Here is a 23,097-nt window from a genome sequence, read left to right as displayed (position 1 = left end):
CAGGCGTTGATTGTAGATTGTTGTTTGTGGATGGGCTTCCCTTAATTGCTTGTTCTCTGCATTTTGACCAGTTGTGGCCTTCTGCAATGATCTTCCTTGAGGAAGGGTGAGGGCTACAATTATTGGTGCATTTAGAATAAATATTGGTGTTAGTAGGTCCTCCTCTAAGATCCATGGCCATACGAACTCCAGGTATTGGTTGGGTTTCCAGCACCAGGCATGATTCCCCACCTGTTGAGCAGACCTTGAGACCAGTTCAACAGCTGCTGGTTATCACCAAGATATGAGTGCTACTATTGCAGCTATAGGGTTATTGTGACATTCTGGTCGTTATTGTGGTTCATAAGTGTCTTAGGTGGGTAAGACTATTGAATGTCTCCCTCTCTTGGCAACTTGAACAGCACCTTCTGGCACTTTGAAAACTAGTCCTCAGAGAGGAGACCTTCAGGTCAAATCCAGCTCAGACCCTTAGAGTCCTATGCCCAGAGCAAACTGCTTCTTCAGCAACAGAGGCTTACCTTCATCCTCTGTGAGACAGTAAAGACAACAGCAATAGTCCATATTGTTGGGGAGTCTCTTGGACTCTCCTGAACAATAACTCAAAGCAGGGGGTTCTCATGCTTGGCATTATGATTTTTGCTAGCTTATCACTTTTATGGGGAAACATCCTGAGTGGGATGAGTATTCTTAAAACCAGGCCCTAGAAAATGCTGTAATCATCCCAAACGAGCCTGAGCTCTCAGGTGTGTTTGTAGTACGTAGGATGAGAATGCGCTCAGAATTGTTCTAGGGGATCTGGATCCATCCTGTTCTGGACACAGGGAGTATGGAAGATAGTTGCATCCTCCCAGAGCTCTTGGGTTTGACTCATCCTCCAGGGGTCTTTGAAATGGCATTTTTCCTTGGTGTCTAAGTGATTGAGACTCTTTCTGAGTACACCTTACATGCTCGTAGGCAGTTCATGTCTCACTGAGACATGGCCATATCTCTTGCTAACTCCCTTCAAATCATCCCTTCTCTTTGAAAATCAATGGCCCCAGGTTGAGAGTGTGAGTCCAAGGACTTTCTTCCTTCACTCCCACTGGCCTCAGACTGCAAGTACTTCCATTGCTATTGAATGTCTCTTCTGTACACCCTGAGGTCCACCTGCCTGAGGATACTGCTGCTCAGGTTGGTCAGAAAGGAAAGAGTCCTAAGGGGAAATGTGCCTTATCTTCTATAGGGCTTTCTTTAGCACACCTAGTGCAAAATTAGTTCAATGTGTGTGTGTGTGTGTGTGTGTGTGTGTGTGTGTGTAGTGTGTAGTGTGTGTGTGTGTGTATTTGGGTTATATAGCACAGCTATGGGTTTGACATAATTCCATACATATTTATCTCAACGAGGAGAAATGTAATTCTACAGATACATGCCAAAGTTTCACAACTGGCATAGATATACATGTGCTACCAAAGAGGGAAAATGGAAGGATCATTCTCTTTTAGAGACTGGTACAGCTCTCTTCTCTGCCTGAGCAGGCCTACACTCTGTCTGATCTGCTAAGATCTTGGCTCAGCTTAGCTGCTGATGTAAACCCAGGCCTGCCTAAGCTTAGAGTCACTGGGCAATGCTTCCGTAAAGATAGCAAGTCCAAAGAACTTGATGTTTAAACTATCAATCACCAAAAGGGCACAATTTCAATTATGGAAATAAACACAGTAAAAAATACAAAGAAATACACCAAATCAATGACTTTGACTTGGCCAGAGTACTAAAAATATACCCTTTCCATAGCTGCTGTTATCCTACAATGAATATATATTGTTTTTTATGTTTGTTTTTGTTTATTCTTCATGTCTTTCACATCATGCATCTCCATCCCATTCATTTTCCCAACCCTTCATATCCACCCTCTGCCCTTCCAGTTTCTCACCCCCAATAAAAAGAAGAGAATGATAAAAAGAAAAGGAAAAAGAAAATCCACATATCTTGCAAGTGCTTATTGCAAGGAGTCACTGGTCTGGTTCAAGGCCTCTGGTTTCTGCTACACTATTAATGCTGAGCCTTCGCTGGAACTCCTTTTGGTTAGCCTATTGTTGCCCTGTGCCATGGAGATCCTGAAGCTTTGGGTCTTCAGATCACGTCCCTTCACATATTCCAGTAGATCACAGATGAGGTGGATGTTGGTATGGATCAAAACTTACAACCCTGGTTCTGGACCGGGGTATTTGCAGGGTTGGTCTGCTGACAAGTTCTCCCTTGTCCTCACGACCAGGGTGAACTCTCCTGAATTGCCCTGACTAGTTCATCCCTTGCTGCAATGAGCAAGGGATGGGGTCCATTCTCCTGTTTTCATGTGCTCAGGCTTGTTTTTCCCACACCTGTACCTTCAGGGCCAGTTCACTATGTTGCCCAGGCATGGGATAGGGGCAGCTCTCCTGAGTGCTGCAGCTGATAAGGGGCAGGGTCAGCTCTCCAGCTCTTCTGACCTCAGGGCCAGCTCTCTCACCTGTTTCAGGCATTGCTGGGGGCATCTCTCCCCTGCCTATGCCTCCACATGACAAGTGAGTAATGGGGACAACTCTCTCATGCTCACAGCTTCAGGGCTGGCTCACCCACACATCTGCCAACAGGACTGGCTCTATTGCACTGCCCAGGGGAGGTGCAGGGCCTGGTCTCCAAAGTGTTGCTGCTGGTGGGGGACAGGGGAGAACTCTCCTACTCTTATAGCCTCAGGACCAGCTCTCCCACCTACCTCAGGTATTAGAGAGGGTATTGTTTTTCTAATCAGAATTTTTACTTTAGCAATATATGCACACTGATGATATTAGTGCCAAAATCTGACTCCCAGGGCCTACAGTGTTTGCTTGGCATGCAAATATCTTGAACCCCTTGACTTCTGGGGTTCCTACACTGGTTCTCTTGGTTTGCTGCCTCTTCTTTGAGTTCTGACCCTCCAGCTCTAATCCAACTCCCTGAATGTTAATGGATCCTGGCTTCACCTTGGATTTACTACATTGTTGTCTCATTTTCTGTTTCTATAAAAAAAATTCAAGATGAGAAGTTTATATTGAATAAACGTTTACTTGGCTAACAGTGATGGTGGCTAGGAAGTCCAAGAGCAGAGATCAGGCATCTGCCAGCATTTACTGTGAGCCTCTTATTGCCTCATCACACAGGTGTCTCAGGAAATATGTTAGTGTCATCTCTCTGCCTCATGTTAAAAAGCCACCTTTGCCATCATGGGAACCCAACCCTCGGGACCCCCAAAGCCCTACTTCCATGCTAATGTGGGGATTAAGTTTTCAAAGTGTGAACTCTAAGTGATCACATTCAAAACAAAGCACATTCACCCCCTCAGTCCTGCCTAGGATCAAGCTCTCATCAAGCTCAGGGCAAACTCATGGCACTGAACCCTGATGCTTCCCTCTAAGGTCTACACGTAATTGCTATAACTCAGTGAGTAGCTTCAACTCCCGGTGCTTTATGGCTTCCCTTTTCAAAGGTCACAGAGCCCAAGAACCAGTGAATCATATAGGCATCCTTGGGACTCCTAAGGGATTGGGACTCCTAAGGGACTCTAACCAGTCCCACTGATTAGAAGGCAAGTTACTCTTCCCTGAGGGTTGTCAATCATCTGCATGAAACAGTGTTCCTTTACATGTGGGTCAGGAAGCAATGCCACAAGTGTCACCAAGAGATTTGTCTCCTAAAGTCACCCAAGTAATCTCAGTTCTGCTCAATGCTGTGATTAATTTAGCAGACAGTGATGACTCACTTGTCCCCCTTGCACAGTCTCAAATGCTCGTGCTGCGAGAAGGAAGAGAAAAGATGACTCCACAGCTGGATGTCCCCGGATGAACCTCTGATGTGCAGATCAATGGAGAACACATGCTCTTTTATTTTTATCTGTTAACAGCTGGCCTCACCTTCCAATCAATGACATGCCATGCCCTAGTTCATGTAATAAAATACTTTCATATGTGTTTGACTCCCTGTAGAGGAAATTTCTCATTCACAGGTATGGAAACTAAGATTCAAAGTAGTTACATGACCGCCCAAGCTCATGAAGCCAATGAACATACATGATAGAAGACACGGACACAGGGTCTCCAAAGCAGAGTGTCCTCCTCATCTCCAAAGCCTCCCTGAGGTGGCCCCTTGGAGGGAACCAATCACAATTACCCAATAGACAACAGCCTCCATCAAATCTAAGGACAAAGAAGACAGAGCTCACTCCTTCAATTTCTGAGAAGAAACAGCTAAATCCATAGAAGACTGACAGGGTTGTGTAATCAGAGAAAGGAGCCTTTCAGTGAAGATGGATATCTGATGGGTAAAGACAATTACGAGATGTGGACAGTCTGGCGGTTACCAAGGTCAATAATAAGCCATGATGTGGCAGGCAGCAGCAATCAAAACAAAAGAAAGGGCGGAAGACCTGTAATCCTGGAGCTGTCATTGAGAGAGGCTGGATCAGGGTCTGTAGAGCACGCTCACTCTAAAATTCAGCAGTGCCAACGGCTATCAGGACAATGTGTCCTGGTCCTCCCAGGATACCCACACTCAGGAGCAGTCCCCACTCCCATCAGTGCAGAGAGGTGCATGTTAGAAAGTTTAGAAGCAGGAAAGACAAACTGGTGAGAACAGAAAGAATACCCCAGTAGGTAAGTCTGCCTGAAAATATATCATGTGCATTGTATATAAGACGGGGGTTTGGGGGGGTGGTACTGCACATCCGACTTTCAGGCTCTGTGCCAGATGCTGGAATAAAACATACCTTATTTATAACCCTGCCCTCTAGGGAGCTTTTCTTCAGAGGAAACAAACAACCACAGATAGCTGTGATGATAAGTGTAGGAACAAGTTCCGCTGAAGTTCAGAAAAGGAAGTGATTGTCACAGTTATTTTTTTTTTTTCCTAAAGAACGGATTCCCAGTCCACTTGAGATTCAGAGACTTTGGGGTAAGGTGTCGAAATCTTGGCACCCACTTCTAAGGGCTTTGTGATTTTTGTAGACTAATCACTTAACCTCCCAGTACCCCCATTTCTCCAGCTGTCAAATTAGGACAGTAAAATAGTTTGCACAGTTGCTGAGAGAATTAAATGAACACATACATAAACCCTTGAAGACAGCCTGAAATGTGCCTAGACTAAGTGTGCATCCAGCAAAGAAAGCCCTCCCTGCCCCTCGGAGCAGAGTTCTTCATGGGTTCTGCAGGAGGGCAGAATGCACAGGTTCTGAGTTGAGCAATTCTGTCTGATTGGTTTTCCGGGACGGCGAGAGGGATTTTCCCTTCCTAAACCAAATGCAAAGCCAGCGACTATTCTGAGGGCATTGGTCTTCTAGGAGAAGCCCAGTGATTTTATTATTTTAGAGGAAAGCAATAAATATTTATTGCTAACTTAATACTGTAGATATATCTTGCAAATAAAAAGTTTGGATTATTCTAGATACATTTGTAGATATAGGCAAATGGAGGTCTACTATTCCAGAATAATCTAAGGACCTATCACTGTCTATTTCATAATTATCTTCAAATACAACACCTGGTAAATAAGGCATGGAAAACTGTCAGCGTCATATTGGGAAATGGCTCACCTACTCCGTGTTCTCCATTTAGTGAATCAAGAGGATGCCTTGCTCAGTAGAGGGAATAGTACTCTAATGATTTCCCAGCGGGAATCCTGCTTGACGAGGCAAACAAGGACCAAAAGGATGGCTTTCCCCATGCAAACTCCCAAGAAGGACCCATGCTCTGAGCTGTTACTAGGGAGATCTACAAGCCTCAGAGGGCATAGCTCTGCAGCCTGGAGCAGGAGTATTGTTGAGTGAATTCCTTAGAGAGAGAAGAGAGGACAAGGTTGCTCTCTGCTCCGACAGATGTACTTGGGCCTAGCTGCTATGCCTCGCTCACTGCCCAGGCACCACTACACTATCAGTTCTGGGATTTAGAGTCCATGTTAATGAGCCTTCTTCCCGCCTCCACCTCAGTCAGCTGTTCATTTAAGCACCTAAGTGCTATGGTGGGGAAAAACCCAAGTCTGAAGTTGTTGGAAATTTGTGTGTGTGTATGAATATATGTATGTATGTATGTATGTATGGATGGATGGATGGATGGATGGATGGATAGATGAATACATATACATATATATGTTTATGGCTATCAGGACAACGTGCTCTGATCTGCCCAGGTTACCCACACTCAGGAGCATCTCCCACCCCCATCAGTACAGAGAGGTACATGTTAGAAAGTTTAGAAACAGGAAAGACAAACTGGGAGAACAGGTAGGATATCCCAGTAGGTATATGGATATACATATATACAGACTTATGTATGTATATATATGTGTGTGTGTGTATGTGTATTATGATATATATATATATATATATAAATTTAGAAACACTTTCTTACAGAGACATAAAAACAAGATTGTGGTTTCTTTACTTTAATGTCACTATATTTTTCTAGTCTCCCTGTGAGGTAAACAACTTTATAAGAACAGGGACTCCATTTCTTTTCAGACAGTGAATTTCCTGGAAATAGTGGAGACTGGCCCTCAGAAAGCTGGGTTTCTTCAGCAGCAATTTTGTGGCCTGCTGTTCACTGGGATGAACCTCCCTTCCTCTCTGATAAGGAGCAGTCCTCTCACGCTGCCTTTCTCACAGAGCTGGTAGAAGGACCTACCGCGCTGACTGACATGCTTGGAAGCATCTTGCAAACTCTAATGAGCGCTACAAATGCCAGGTGTTCTCCTACTCTTCCTCATTCTAACAGTTTTCAAAGGGGAAAAAGCAGAAAGATCACTGTGAGAGAAAATGTGGAGACCTTTTACAGCCCATGAATCTTGCTCTCTGCTACAATAGGAAGCCATGCTGAACCATGTCCACTGTTAGGTTTGTTGAAGGCTGTTGTTCCAATGAAAATGTCATGGTTATTTATGGTTTGAGGCTTACCTGTTTCCAAATAGGTTTTCAGAAGGCATTCATTTATCACCAGTACTGCGTTTGGTATGACTTTGGCATTTGACTAACAGAGGAAGGGGGGGAAACATGGAGAAAATGAGTTTTTAGCCGAGCCTAGCTAAGAAGAAACATCTGGACTTAAAAGCTCTTCCCAGCAAGCCAAGTCCTTGCATGGATATGCAGAGACAAGCTCGTCACTGAGGGTACTGCACACAGGTCTGTGGCCCGCAGAAGCTAAACTGTTACCATCTGTAAACCCACAAAGGGGCAAAGCGAGGGAGCAGGAAATTAGAGGGACAGTCCCATAATGAAAAGCAAGTGCTATACCCTTCACCTTGGGGGCACAGCTAGCTCTAGGTGGCCTCCCTGAAGAAGGAACAGGGACCTTACCACACTCTTCTCTGAGCTCCTGCTGGGCAGGGCTCCCTCTTGGCAGGATGAAGGGAAGAAAGGTGAAGAGGAGTCACAGATGGGCAATGGAAGATCTCCAGGACTGTAGAAAGGACTGTATAGCGGAGTACAGCAACGGCTGGGAAGGAAGGAGGATGCTGCGTGAAGATAGTTGGACATCAAGGCATTTCAGGCAAAAGTCTGAATCTCCTTGAAGCATCCCGCATCCTTGTAGTGAGCAGTTTTTGTACCCTATTCCATCACCCATGAACTCTGAACCCCCTGGACAGCTACACTCAGAAATCACCCCTTGGCATCTGTCTTATTTGTCAGCAAAGCAGTTCCTCACAGCTAAATGGTCAATTCTTGTCTTCGTTCTGATCAAACGCATTTAAAAGCCCAATACTGTACAATATGTATCCTGGATTTACCAGTTAATAGAAATGGCATTTGAATTCCTCAGGTGCCCCCTTTTAACAATAATGAACAAAGATGATGTGCTGTCCCTTAATGGAGACCAAAATGCTTTTTATCAGAAAAAGAGTGGGAGAAAAGCAATTAAAGGAATTATATGCCCTGAAAAAACCACTCCCTAAAATAATGAGGAAGCCTAATCTGAACCTTACAAATTGAATAACTGCAATTTTAAAAAATCCTTGTTCAATTTGGACTTTATCTTTGAGGCCGATTGTAAGTACAAATGTCACATGGTTTCTTAAACATGTCAGGCTCCAGAAAGAAAAAAAATGCTAGTGACTCATCAGGCCCACAGACACAGAGAGAATTCATCTGCTTACTGCTTATTTTAAATTTAATTTATTTTTGTTGGCACATACAAATCGTACGAAGGTGTTTCATTACGATATTTCAAGTTCCACACATACATATAACCTGATTATATTTACTCAGTGTTACTCTTTCTTACCCCTGTCACCCCCTTTTCCCTTTCCCTCCATGTTCCCAGTAGTGCCCTGTTGCAAGGAAGAGAGCCGCTTGTTTGTCTTGGCCACCCAGCTAGCTTAGCCCCAAAATAACCACAGAGAAATTGTATTCATTAAAACACTGCTTGGCCCATTAGCTCTAGTTTCTTATTGGCTAATTCTTATATCTTAATTTAACCCATCTCTCTCTCTCTCTCTCTCTCTCTCTCTCTCTCTCTATATATATATATATATATATATATATATAGATATAGATATAGATATATATATATAGATATAGATAGATAGATAGATAGATAGATAGATAGATAGATATATCGCCACGTGGCAACGGCTTACCAGGAAAGATTCTAACCAGCGTCCCTCTCAGGCGGAGGATCCATGGCTTCTCCCTGACTCTGCTTTCTTCCAGCATTCAGCTCTGTCTTCTCCGCCTACCTAAGTTCTGCCCTATCAGGCCAAAGCAGTTTTCTTTATTCATTAACCAATACAAGCAACACACAGAGGGGACTCCCACATCAGTGCCCCCTTTAGCGCCACATTCTGTTCTCCCATCTTCTGCATAGGAGAGTGCACATACAATAGTTGTCTCTGTGGGACTGACCGATCCCGCTAAATGCGATGACCTCTGTTTCCATCCATTTTCCTACAAACATCTCAATTTCATTCTTCTTATGACTTAGTAAAACTCCAGGCAATCTTCTGAAGATACCAGTCAAGGTGATCAGACATTTTAGCGCCCTTCACCTCTGAAAACAGAGTCCCCAAGTATCCCACCACTGCAGGAACCATGAGTATTGTTTTCCTCATTCTCTACGCCTCTTGTTTTTACCTATCTTTCATTGCCCTGTCTTCTCAAAATCTTTAGTAGTCTTCAAGCCCAAGTTCAAAGGTTACCTTTCCCATTGACCTTTCTATAGCTAATCCTATAGTGAGTGAGATGCTGCCTTCTGCTGAGCTCCTAGAAGAACTGTCCTTGTCTCTGGCATGGTACTCACCATGGTCTGATCTTTATCCTTGCTATGTGAATACCTTTATTCCAAACACACAAGGAGCTGCCTGACACTTCTCTAGATGGCCCTTGGCATCTCAAATGGATCCTAGCCCAGTTCCTGGCATGTAACCAGCATGTAGCTAAATTGAATTAAGCAAGTTGTGCTCTAAATACCACTACTCTCAGAGCTTCTTCAAATTTCAAGTAGAAAATGATTATGTTATTTCATGCACTAGAAGACATACTTCACCTGCTTGTACTCTCTGGGTCAGGATAGTGCTATTTCATGCTCTGAAAGGCATAATTTACACAAGGAAGTCAATAATACCCATAGACCACTGCAGCCAAACTTTAATAATGTTGCTACTACCAACATTCAAGTCATCTGCAGAAATTAATGGGTAGCCAAAGTGAGTATAATTATTTGGTTCCTGCTAGAAAGATCAACTCCAATATAGCTATGCCATATAATTGGAAACAGTGTGAACTTGATATGTGAGCTTGTCATTGGGTAGTTTTGGAGCAGATGAATTCCTGTGGTATTCTGGATACAGTAGGTATCATTTTTAAAAGTAACTCCTAAGATTTGTTTTTCTAAAGAGTTTTGTGGTCTTAAAAATTAAGCTGTTTATTCCTCTAGTTATATTATAATTATTAAGTTATGGTCCCAGTTTGGCCCCCAAGGCCCTCTATTCCATGCATAAGAGTCTCTGGAAACACCACTAATGTGTGGCCAGCCCCTTTTCTGTAGGCTCACACAGGTATATTTGGCCTCGCCTGCTTCACCTCTCCTACCCACAACCCTTCTACCTGGATAGGGAAAGCCTCCTCCCACACTGATCGCTACTTGCTGTGGGTAGCTTACTAAACTTAACATGAGTGGTCTTCAGTTTAATACACTAAAACTGAGTACCTAATCTTGCTCTTTAGGCTCATATGTATTGTTTCACCTCAACTAGACTAAAAATTGCATGTGCCCAGAGGCCACTTCTTATATTCTAAGCCAATTGCTCGATCTGTTTTAAAAGAAATCTTAGGCAGGAAAATGGTAAGTTTGGGCTCCACGCTCGCTGGCAATCTCTCTTTGCAGTAGAACTTTCTTGGCAGTTTGTTAAATGGGGAGAAGAGAAAGATGAAAGGTCATGTGAGCCTTCAAGAAGAATAATTGAACAGCAAATGGTGACATGCTGTTCTCCAAGCTGAAGAAACACAGATGGAAAATAGTCATTAATGATAGAGAAAGGTCAGGCTCTTTGAAAGAACTTCTGACCAAAATGGTTAAGATTAATTAGTAATCCATTATTTATGCTCCACCTATTTCTAAAGGATGGGGGCACCTGCTGGGGAAGGGAGACTGTACCTGAATTAAGAACCAGCATTACTGAATTAAGATTTACTTACTTTTTCATAGCTGAATTAAGAACCAGAGCTACGGTACAGCACTTTGGTTGGCTCTAACTCACTGTGGGTAGCTATGCAAAGTGCCCCTCAGATGGAAGCTTCACCTATAAAACTGGAATAATTCTATCAAGCACTGAGGATCAAATGGGGTCATGTGTAATATAGGATGGTCAGTTGCTTGACAGACATTAAGACATATCCAGAATCTACAAATTTGGATAAATTCTCACCTAAATAGGATATCTACCAAAAAAAATCACAAAAAAAACCCAAGATCATACATCATAAAATTTTGAAGCTGAAATGAACAGACAAGACTTTCTGTCTGCCACAGTGGCCCAAAAGGAATGTGTCCCTACTCATAGCTTCTGTCCAGCCCTGCCATTTATGCTTTTTGAAGCAGGGATTCAAACCTGGATGACCTTCCCCTCACTTGTGCTTCTGGTCTGGAGATTCTGATCCCTCTCTTTATCATTCCTTTAATTGCTATTCAAGACCCCATTCTTTCAGATGAAGAAGTGGCTGCTCTGGGAAGTCAGGGCAATCAGAGTTCTCCCAGATAGTACAAAATGGAGCCAGAGGACAAGAGCAGCAGCCAGATTCCCCTCCGAATCACTGTAGTACCTGTAATCCACGCTGACACAAAGCCTGGTACATCCCGGGCTCTAGACATGTGCCAACAAATGAAGGTGGTCCCACTAGGTGCTGAACCAAAGACTCTTCTACAGATTCCCTCATGTGGACACATCTAAGTGTGCATTGGTAGGGGCACTGGGCAGCCAGGCCTGGTGGGTGGTAACATCCCAGCTAGGCCCAGTGTATCATCTTACCCCACCCCTAGTCCGTCTATCAACTCCTGGCCAGCCAGAGTCCTGTCTGCTGGGAGTTTTCTGCCCTCGGGTTCTTTTCAGAAATCTGACAGGCCCAATAAAGGCCCAGTGCTGATGGAGACAGCCAGTCCTGCCTTCTCCCAGCAGCCCAGCGCTGCCTCCACTGACACAATGGGGCCGGCTGTAATCACATTACACCCTCGTCTTTCATAATTACCCTCTTTCTCTGAGTGACAGAGCATCCCAATGGTAGAGAGGCGACTATTTTTAAACTAATTCTAACTTACAGGAAAAAAAGAAAAAGCACAAAAAGTGTCATTTTCCCACAGATATGCTACTGGTTTATAAATCACCCCTAGGGACTGAGTGGAGACTAAGGTTGGCAGAAGCTAGAAAAATCCAAGCAGAGCACTGGCTACCCACCCCCAGGGAATGCTCAGCCCATGCCTGCCCAGCAACCTGTACACTCCTTCCCTCCCACTTCCACCCTGAGGTCCCTCTGCCCCACCATCATCTCTGACCAAGGCAAAAGAAAAGGAAGCAGGGGGAAGAGCTATAGAGAGGTCTGTTGTCATTCATGTACCTGCCTCCTGGCTGCTTCTCTTCCCCTTTGTCTGTCTGTCTGTCTGTCTTTCCTCCACTCCTGCCCCCAACCATGTCCCGGCTTCTGTGGCCAATTCTTCCCTTCCTTAACCGTGTCTGTGAAAGCTGATGACTCAGAATATTTTCTGTAACCTTCAAAGATCTCTTCAGTGTGAAGAAACAAAGCCAAAGGAGGGTGTTAGGGGAGGGGCAGGAACAGAAGAGCCCTGTCAGAAGGACTTTAAGTAGCAGAAGAGGCTTCAGCCCAGCTAGGCGGACCCGGCCTCCCCACAGACCTCCCTAGAGACAAGTGCGCACCTCATTAACTCAGCACTAAATCAGCCTTAAGGACATGCCATTATCCACCCCTTACAAATTGCCTGGAGACACCTCTGCTACTGGCCATGATAATTATATTGATAAGGAAGCTGGAGCAGAGGAAATGAAATCAATAGGCGCACAGGATTTCTGGAGGATCAATCTATCGAATTACCACAACTCCTTTGCACTCTCGTTTGTAGGGTCATCGGCTATCTATCTTGTTCAGAGCTGCTAGCATGCCATTGAGGCTGGGGTGCATCATCTCCCCCTCGGGTTTAGGTTTTCTCACCCCACCCGTAGAATTCCCACCTTTTTCTCTCTTGCTAACCAGGAGCCTTCCTAATTCCTTCTCTGTCTTCCTTTCTGTGTCTTCCTCCTTTGGTTTCCCTTCCTTTTGCATTGCCTGGGCCTACTGGGCAACTACAGTGAAATAATAAGACAGCCTGGGTAGTTGATAAACAACAGAAAGTCATTTCCTACCATTGAGGGGCCAGGAAGCAGAGATCAAGGTGTTGGCAAAGCCTGAGTCTAAGGGCCTGGTCCCTGGCTTTTCGGGGGCCCCTTCTAGCCATGTCTTTACATGGCGGAATGACTGAGGGGTCTCCCTACAGGGACTTCTCTAAGTTCACTGATCCTACTATGGGGGCAATGTCCCACGACTCCGAATGCCACCACTTTGGAAGTGAGAATTTCAATGTTAACTTTGTGGAGCAGGGAGGAAAATGCAGACATTCAGACCACGCTGTCCCTGTCTCCGACCACTAGTCCATATCATTAACAGACCCTCTAGGTTCCAGTTTTTGACTCTTGCTAGTTTGTCTGACCAATGTCTGATATACAGGAAAAAACAAGGGAAGTGGGAGTCAATGAGCCACCTTTAGAAAGGAGAGCTTGTGCATCTGGCTTCTACCGATGACAGGACACGGTTTTCAGAGCAGGTAAGAGACCTCAGATAAGACAAAACTGACTAGCGCAACATTCTCAGGCATGCTGCAGCAGGCTGGCTCCTCCTGGAAACATTTGCAAAATTGTGCCCACTGCAATTATTGAAAACTGTGGGCAAAAGCAACTGCCTGCACAATAGCCAGCATGCTTGGGAACAGCAGGAGTAGGGGACAGGAGGGCAGAAGAGTGGAGCCAGGGAAGGGAAGTTTCCAGGGACACAGGAGAAAAAGCTACTTTGAAATAATTACTGGCATGAGTTTGGCAAAAGCTAAGCATATATTTGGTGAGCAGGCACTTTGTACATCTTACTTTCTGTCCTCTTCTGCTATAGCTGACTTTGGCTAGAAGCCATTATCTCCCATCCCCCTTTTCTGCCTTGTTATAAAACTCAGATTAAGGGAGGAGCAGCCCCACCCATGGTTTGGTCCATGATGGCTTTTGACTTGGGAGCTTCAGGGGAAGCTCAGAGTACGCAAGGAAGCCAGAAGGTGTCAAGCAACCAGGGTCTGGCTCCCTGTAATGGCTGTCTGAGCCAGGCTCTTCTTGGGAAGGGACAGGTCTCCAAGCTGCCTCCCTATCCCTCCTCTAGTAGCAAACTTTACTGGTAGAGATATTTTCCCTGATGCTTGGGACAAAGTGGAGGCTGGGCACTAATAAATCAAAAGCCATGAGAAAAGCTTTCCCCCAAGGAGGTGAGACTGAAGCAATTTCTAAGGGAATGGCCTGGATTTGTGGAGAAAACATTAAACTAAAAGTCATGGCTGTCAAAAAGCCCTAAATCTGAACCTGGGAGAAGAGAGTGTTGATAATGTAAGAGCCCTGAGTCTTTCTTTTCACGAGAACAGTATGTCGCCGCTAACTAAGCTGCTTGTAGAACAGCAGAGAAGACCCAGGCTCCGGTCAGCAAGAGCTGGGTCCACCACCAGCTCCTCTAGTCATTAGCCGTCAGTCTTGGTCAAGCTACTTGACCTTTTCTGATGCTCATTTTCTCCATCTTTAAAAGCCAGAAAATAAAAAGAGGCCCTACCATCACAGAAAATCGCTATCGGAGCTTACCTGTCCATAATGAACTAGAGGGATTAATATCTCATGTCATTGTGTAGATGTCTCATTCTGATTGATTACTTCCCAAATCATTCTCATGCCATAAATATCTTAAGTGTCCTAAATATCACATCTTTCTAGCTTACGAGTGTTACTGCAAGAATACACAAAGTAGCACAAGGCGGATGCATAGCTTGTTCCAATTACTGTTGGTATCGGTTATAGGTTGAGTCTTGGCCTCTCATTGTGTCTCTGTTGAAGCCCTAACCCCCAGCACCTCAAAATGTGGCTCTACTTGGAAGTGAGCCTGTTACAGATGTAGCTGGTTAAGAGGAGGTCAAGCTGGAATAGGCTGAGGCCCCCATATAGCACAGCAGTGTGCATCTCAGATGACTCAGAGCACACTATGCCGGCAGACAGGTTGTACTGATACAGCTTCTAGGCAAGCAATATCAAGGTGTGCAGGCCATCACCTGAGCTCAGAAAGAGGAATGAGCACAATCCCGCAGAGCCCTGGGTAAGAGACAACCTTGAAGATAGCTTGGTGCTGAAGTGCTGTTCTAAGCTGCATGTTTATAGAAACCCTTAAGAGACCAGCACAATGTGATAGTGTGTGTGTCTACAAACCTACTAAGACCATGGACTTGTAAAATACCAGGAAGACGCTTAACATTGATTTTAGTCCTGTGTAGTCTCCCCTGATGAATGAAAACCCTTCTTCAGCATCCTCAGAAGGGAGTGTTTTGGCCTGTACCTGGATACCTCCAGTGAGCAGAAATTCACTACCTGCCATCGCAGACACTAGCTCACCCTACTCGAAAAGCTATTGCTTACACATGGAAACTGCCTCTCCAGACCCTTGTGCCGTGGAAAGGTCCGACCCATTAGCACCAGGCAGTCTTTTAAACCCACGCATTGAACAAACCATGTTCTGAATATCAGTTTCAGCAAGTGCAGCTCTAGATTAAACAACTTTCCTCCTCCTCCTTTTCCTTCTAAACTAGGGAATCTCTTAAGATCCATGCCCATGTGATCTCTGGGTAGACTGATTTATGTGTGAGAAAAATCAGTCCCAAAAGCTGTGTTTCAAAAACCAAAGGATGTGCTGCAACAAGACTAGACTGGAGCTGGGGGCTCTGTTTCGTGCAGTCTCCTGGGGACCCAGAGTGACATCTGACACCATCATCTCACACACAACCAGCCACCACAGAAGGGAAAATTCTCTGACAAGTGTCCTCTGAGCATCTGGCTGCCTCAGCCTAGAGGGGACACTCAGCGTTGCATTTCGTGATTCGCTGGACAGAACTAGAGATGTGGTCTTACATATCTGAAGGAAGGTTAGAAAATCTAGTCCTACTGTGTGCCTGAAAGCCAAGTCAGAAATACTTGGCAAACAGCACCTTTTCTGTTGTTGGCAGGAGTCCCAACCTTCTCTGGGTCACTTTCCCTGCTACAGAGCTGCCCTATAACCTTTGCCCTGACCTTCTATGGGTCACTTTCCCAGGAACAGAACTGCCCTATGACCTTTGCCCCGACCTTCTCTGGGTCACTTTCCCTGCTACAGAACTGCTCTATAACTGTCCTCTCAGGACAGCTAGCATGCTCCATGGTCATGGTCACTATCATACACTGGCAGACTTGTGTTTTCCTCCTCTGAGACTGGGAGTTTCTCAAGGAATGGGAGCAGGTGACATGGGAAACATTTGACAACAGTGACCATTCTCTGCAGTGAGACACCAAGTCCTGTCTGTGTTCTGCAGGACCTTCCCACGTCCACTCCCTCATCCCACCCCAGACACAGTATTACTCAGACCCCCAAAGACCACCCCAGTACAGAATCCCTGCATTATCTATTCCTTGTGGTTGCACCATGTCTCTTTTGCTAGACACTCTATCCCACTCTTTTCAAGATCTCAGGTTTCAGCTGTGATCTGATCAGACAAGCCTTTGAGGAAACCACTCTATAAAGATGACCACGAACTCTTTTTGCCTTCTTAACTCAAAAAAAAAAACTCTGTTCATTAATTTTTTTTCCTCCACAATGGTGATCTATTCCTAACTGACAATAATATAGACACAGGTATCATATGATATTACCACATGACAAATATCAAGTAACTTATTTGTATATATGGTATTAAGCTCGGTATTCATTTACTCTGTTTTCTTATATCCCACCCTTCCAAATCCATACATATGGATGTAATTTCCATAAACACGGGACAGTAATATCTACTCAATAAATATCTCTCAAATGAATGAGAGAAAAATAATACGGGAACCTCCTGTGTTCTTACCTCGCTGAACAATGCTGAATTTCTCTTCCTCATATGATGAGATTTGCATTCTTTCAGCATGCTAGTAACCCAGAAATAATCAATTGTTGGAGCTGTAAGGACAGACAGGCCCCTTGTTTATTTTTCACTCTGTATTTCAATTAATAAAGCCTAAGTTTAAAAAAAAGAATCTGGGCTTACAAAAATTAAATGGTTGAGTTACTTACATAAGGTTAGTTGTTGACTAAATTATTGACCATGTTTCTCATATAAAACTCTAACTTTCCCTTTCTCTAATTTTTAGTAGTTGTTTTAGACATACACATAGAACCTAACATCTTTCTCTCGCATAACTGCCCTGTCACTGGTCCTCCTTTACCTTCACAATATCCTTTATTCTTTTATTTATTTCCTATCTACAACTGGTCAAAAAAATCTATATTAAGTGCTTTAGAGTATTATGTAACAATTCACACCTGCCATAAGAAAACATTATTCAGCAATATCACTATGAAGCAGGTAAACAAAGTTAGTTTAATAAAGAGAGCAAGGTCTTGTGCATGTATGATGGACTGTTGCCAGAGCCACCGCGAGGGTGTTGCCATGGCAGAAGCACAGAAGTGAAATCTAAGAGGGTAACGACTGGAGCAGCTCCAAGTGGGACACCAAATCCAGGTTCAGATGCGAGGGGCGTGGCAAGAGCTTACAGCTATGGTCGATTTAGTTTATAGACATGTCAGTCGATCTAGTCCCAAGGTGGATGTGCCTTATCTAGACATAGCCGTGAGTTGTCATATCCCATAATATTTCTGGAACTTCATTATTGTTGTTCAAGGATAAACTATAAGCTGGGATTTCCTGATGCCAACTAGTAAGACATTTTGCATGCCTCTGCAAATTCAGGGTAGTTTTTAAATAGAAGAAGAACTGAAAACAGTATTTATTTACTTCAATCAATGCTAGGTACTTAAAAAGTATTCTATAGATAATGGCAAAATCATCACTCTAACCCTGTAAAGTTGGCACCATTACTTATCTCCTCTTCACAGACAGCAAAGCTGACAGAGAGGTTAAGTGGTCTTCCCATAGATAAACATTTATGGGGATGAGGTTTGATCCCAGACAGCCTGGCAGTCTCAGCACCTCTGGTCTGTCCTACTTCCTCTCAATATTAGAAACAGGGACAGAAAGTAATATAATATATACTATAAGAGCTGAGTAATAAGATATGATTTCATGCTAGTCACTAATACCAGTTATTCCTAATTCAATGAAGTCTTAGACATTGTCCAGAGTTGAAATTGAAGCGAGCAGTAAGTAACTTAGGGTTAATGGAGAGAGATTAAATGAATCAGAGAATGATTCAACCTTTTGCCCACTGCACATTTACTCATTAAATCATCTATTTATTCATTTTTTCATGCATCTGCCCACCCATTCATTCAACCAAATACTGAGCGCTTTCATGTGCTAAACACACAGCCATGTATGGCAGATAATACATGGTCTGCCTCAAACAACCCAGCAAGCCAGGCAGGGAAATCAGGTGTAGGGAGTCCATGGTCTAGTGTGGCCAGCACTGGAAGGGTGCTCACTGCAGAGTGTGGAGACAGGCAATTCAACTGTATTTGGGGAATGTATGAGGGGACAGGAAGGACGTGTAAGAGAAGAATGTTAATGGAGGAAAACAAAAAACCCACACCCAAGCAAATTTTCTAACTGAAAGTTCTAGAATGTACAGTTTCCATCAATAACAAGAAAAAATGAACATTTTCTTTAAATACAAAAGATAAAAACAGAGTCTTGTGTATCCCAGGTTAAACTTGCTATGTGGGGGAGTCTGGCCCTGAACCCCTAATCTTCTTCCTCCTCTACTTCCCATACACTAGCATTGAGAACGTATGCTGCCAACCCCAGGTTTGAAAAAGGCATTGAAGCATAGCTGTTAAGAACACAGGTTTGGGATCAGCCTGGCAAGCTTTTCTATTTCAAGCGGAAACTGTTCTGGTAAGATGAGTACCATCTCAAGATTCTCCTAGGGGTCAGATAAGATCGCACGTGAAAGCTCAGCACCATCTGTGCCCTGTGCACAGCCAGTGACTATCAACTGACATTTGTCACCTTCCTCTCAGGATCACAATTTCAGCTACTTGGTTCCTTAGTCCTTAATCTTCTTAGTAGCTCTGACTTTATTTAAGAACCGAAGTGTCTAAGTCCCCTTTTTTCTTTTACACAGGGAATAGAAAGGAAATATAATTTTTGTAAAACTGATTTTTATTACTGTGAATTTATTATACTGCATGGTTCTTGGTGACTAGGTAACCAACAGAGTAGCTAATTCATTATTTTAGCTATTTAAACAGGACCTCAGAAGAAAGGCACCCTGTGGTCACAGAGCACGGGGACTATATTAATGAGAAGATTAAAACAAAGCTTGGCTCACATCATCCCAGATAAATCACAAATGTACCCAAGGATAATTAACAATCACAAACTGCCTGGAACTACATTATTTGGCTGGTTGGTTATTGTAAAGTCAACCTTTATTGAATAGGTGAGCTTAAAGGAGCTGATGAATAGTTATTTGACATGCCCAGTGAGGCCCCCTCATAATAAATATCTGAGGAGACATTGGAGCGCCCCTGAGTTTCTGTGGTCTGCTTCATCCTAATTTGCCTTTAGAAGTGAAGAGCAACTTTGAGCTCGCCTCACTGGAAGAGGCTGTTCACAGAGCCGCCACTCGTGCCATGTGTTCTAGAAGCTCCTTGTGCACTGTGGAGAGAACCATTGGATCCTGTGCCTAAATGGCGACATGAGGCTGACATTTCAGTGCTTAACAAAAGACAAAAAAAAAAAAAAAACCCTCAGGGAAGAAGGACATTTTGTTTTGTGATTTCAAAGGTTTCAGTCCATTGTGGCAGAAGTGACAGGGCAAAGTTGCTCACCTCATGGTGGCTGGGAGGCCGGGAGAAGACAAAAATGACTCGTGATAAGGTATACCCCTATGTTAGTTGCTGTTCTATTTCTGTGAAGAGACACAATGACTAAGGAAACTCTTACACAAGAATGCATTTAGTTGGGGGCTTGCTCACAGTTCGGAGGTTTAGTTTATTATCATTGTGGTGGGGAACATGGTGGCCTCCATGCAGGCAGGTGCTGGAGCAGTAGCTGAGAGCTACATCCTGATCCACAGGCAAAGCAGAGCACTCCCAGGTGGCCCTCAGGAAGACAGGAGATAAAACACAAGAGCACATGTGGCCAACCTATGGGCTGGGTCTTAAATAGCTGGTAAGCGTGGTCCCGGGCATCTCCAGAAGAGGAAGGGCCACTAATGGTGGGCTTTTTCAGGGGTGGAGTCTGGAATGAGGCAAATCCAGGGGAGGGGCTGTTGCTTGGCACCCTGAGGTCAGGGTTCCAAACACCTCCAACAAGGCCACACCTCCTAATCCTTCTAATCCTTTCAAATAGTCACTCCCTGGTGACTAAGCATTCAAATATGTGAGCCTATGGATACTGTTGTTATTTAAATCACCACAACCCTTCAAAGGTATGCCTCTAGCAGCCTGCTCCTTCTAACATGAAATGCTGTGAATATACAAATCCACCAATGGATTAATCTATTGACAAAATCAAAACCCTTATGATCCAAACATTTCTCACATACCCTTCATCTGTCAACAAATTTTGAGAGGGGGCCATTTGGTAATAAAGCCATAACAATACCCTGATGTAGAGGTCCTAACCATTATCAAGAATCCAGTCTTTGGGAGAACAAAGGTGCAGCTTTCTGACTTAGAGCCACTATTTCTTTCCAGTTTCCTCCACAGCCCCAGAGAACTTCTATCTACATATGTTCTGGCTTTACAGAGTGAGAGCCATGATGCCCAGGTACAGGTTTCAGAGGCCAGCTGAGCCTTTGCCCCTTGCTTCCTCTTGCAGATTCCTATTACTCCATGCCGGCTATTACGGGGAGTTCTTGAACCAAGCCCTGGCTGAGAGGATGGGGGTCGACGGGGAAACGGTGGTCTTGAAGAACATGCTCATTGGTGTAAACCTGATTCTCCTGGGATCCATGCTCAAACCTTCTGAGTGTCGGCTGGAGGTGACCACAGAAAGGGGCCAGAGACAAACTGTGGAGGAGGAAGGAGGGGCTTCCAGCTACAACACATCCAGCAAGGAACAACCTATGGTCTTCAACCATGTGTATAACATCAATGTCCCGCTGGAGAGCCTCTGCTCCTCAGGGCTGGAGGCTTCAGCTGAACAGGAAGTGAGCGCTGAAGATGATACTCTGGCAGAATACATAGGTCAAACCTCAGATCACGAAAGCCAGGTCACCTTTACCCACAAGATCAACCTCCCCAAAAAAGCCTGCCCGTGTGCCAGTTCTACCCAGGTGCTGCAGGAGCTCCTAAGCCGGATCGAGATGCTGGAGAGGGAGGTGTCGTTGCTGCGAGACCAGTGCAGCACCAACTGCTGTCAGGAAAGTGCAGCCACAGGTAGAGTTTGAAGCACTTGCAGCCTGGTCCCTGGTGGGGAAGGAGAGAGCTGAGCTGAGCGGAGAGGGAGGTGGGATGAGAGGAAGCAAAACCCAGCGTCTCTTCACAGGGTCAAAAAGAAAAAAGTGTCTGGTATATAGCTCTCAGTTAATGTGTCATCTGTAAGATCTAAATGCAGCCATTCCCTGGGGATTCGGTTCACAGATTCTCAACACTGCTTACCTAGTTTGAAATATATTAACCTGATTTTGGAGGGATGAGTCAGGTAATGGTACGTCAGCTCGGCACAGCAACTTTGATAGCAGGCAGGGAATTTGATGTCTGCCTTCATTCATCTTTGCTTTTCACAGGCTGTTGAGTTGATTTCCGTTCAAGTTAACCTGACTGACTAGGGCATGCGGTGCTCTGCCCGTTCACTCGCAGCCTTGCTCCCCTCTGAGCAAATGGAAGTCATTAAGGTCTCAGGTGACCTGTTCCCCTCTCCTCCATCAAGATGGGAATTTTATCCTGACCTACTCCATAAATATAGACATGTGCATTCACTCACACACTCACACACACACACACACACACACACACACACCACCTTTCCCTGTTCTCCAAAAGGCTGAACATTCAGTAGATTTGCTTCTGTCTTTGTTCATCTGCCTCCTTACTGTAAGATGTGATCAAGACTTCAAAGTCAGACTTTGACTTCAGATCTGCTCGGCCACCCCTGGCTTGTGATCTAAGCCAGTCACATAGCCCATGCCTTTCCTTCCTCATCTACAAACTGTGACAGACTAGAACAATAAGGAGCTATCAACTATTAACTCACCTAGTTGGATGAGAGCCTGACTCCCAGTAAGCATCTCATGAGTAAGGGCGACCGCTAGCCGCCCCCAAGTCAGTCTTGTGACCAGCTTTCTCCACCCAAAGGATCCCTCAGACTCATGTAGCTGTGGCTCTGGATGACATGGAACAACCATCATATTATCTTGGGTGCAAGTGTTTACCTCATACGATCCAATAGTTCAAGATGAAAGTGGAGGGAAATTTTTTTTTTTTTTTTTTTTTTTTTTTGGATTTTTTGAGACAGGGTTTCTCCGTAGCTTCCCTGGGCCCACAGCTTCAGAGATAAGACCCATTCTCCCAGAGCCATAGTAAGATAGAGGCCAATCTGACCAATGAAACATTTTGTAGAATTTCCTCAGCTTATAGACAAGCAGTGTGATGAATGGACAAGGAAATCAAAATGTCTATGTTCCTGTCCTTTAGTGAGTCCTGATAGATTGGTTTGTCTTTTTGGTGGCATTTAAAAACAAGAAAAGGCCATAGGTTTTCATGGGTATGGTCTCTCCTGCTTGCAGAATCCACCAGCTTGCCACTCAAATCATTGGCTGATTAGGAAAATCTATTAGGGTAAGCTATGTTAAGCAATGTCCGTGCAGTATATTTTTCAGGCAATGTGGACCACATGACACAGAACTTACTAGATTGAACTTAGCCTTTATTATTTAGCCATAAAACTTTATACAAAAAGGCTGGGGGCAAGATCTATGCAAGAAATCCTGAAGGTATCCTAGCAGACAGTAACTGAAAGCATGCTTCAGGAAATCTCTGAAGAAGCCCTAGAATTGATAAGTGTGCAGTAGCCAGTGGAGGAAGGGAGAAGATGGGACAGGTCTGTAACATCTGTAACTTCCATCTGCACAGTTGGTCCAGTGCTTGGCCTACATCCCTCCCAAGCCCTCTCATACCTGTACTGGGCACCTGGACATCTTTGTCAGAGGGATGATCTTAGCCTATCAAAACACTCAACATGCTCAAAGACATAGAAGGCCCTAGAACTTGCATGTGCTCAGAGAAAGACCTCAGCCCATGAGCAAGTATGGCTCACACTGGTTCTAGAATACCGCAGGAATCTGAGTTGCTCTTCCTGGGACTTTGCA

The 23,097-nt window shown here is 44.4% G+C and overlaps 1 protein-coding gene across 2 annotated transcripts in view; it reads left to right on the top strand.

Moving 5' to 3' along the window:
- Tnr (tenascin R) overlaps window positions 1-23,097 on the top strand; it is a 402,065-nt gene that overhangs the window by 299,650 nt on the left and 79,318 nt on the right. For both annotated transcript variants that reach the window (XM_041662346.1, XM_041662345.1), the window contains exon 3: window positions 20,607-21,166. In XM_041662346.1, coding sequence (XP_041518280.1) covers window positions 20,668-21,166 — 499 coding nt within the window. In that variant the 5' untranslated portion in view covers window positions 20,607-20,667. The remainder of the gene's footprint in view (window positions 1-20,606; window positions 21,167-23,097) is intronic.

This window comes from Microtus oregoni, unplaced genomic scaffold (assembly GCF_018167655.1).
Source record: "Microtus oregoni isolate MIOR12 unplaced genomic scaffold, Mior012 000013F_ref0000133, whole genome shotgun sequence".
NCBI lineage: Eukaryota > Metazoa > Chordata > Mammalia > Rodentia > Cricetidae > Microtus > Microtus oregoni.
The sequence above is the reverse complement of the archived record's forward strand: the minus strand, read 5'-3'. Positions and strand labels throughout refer to the sequence as shown.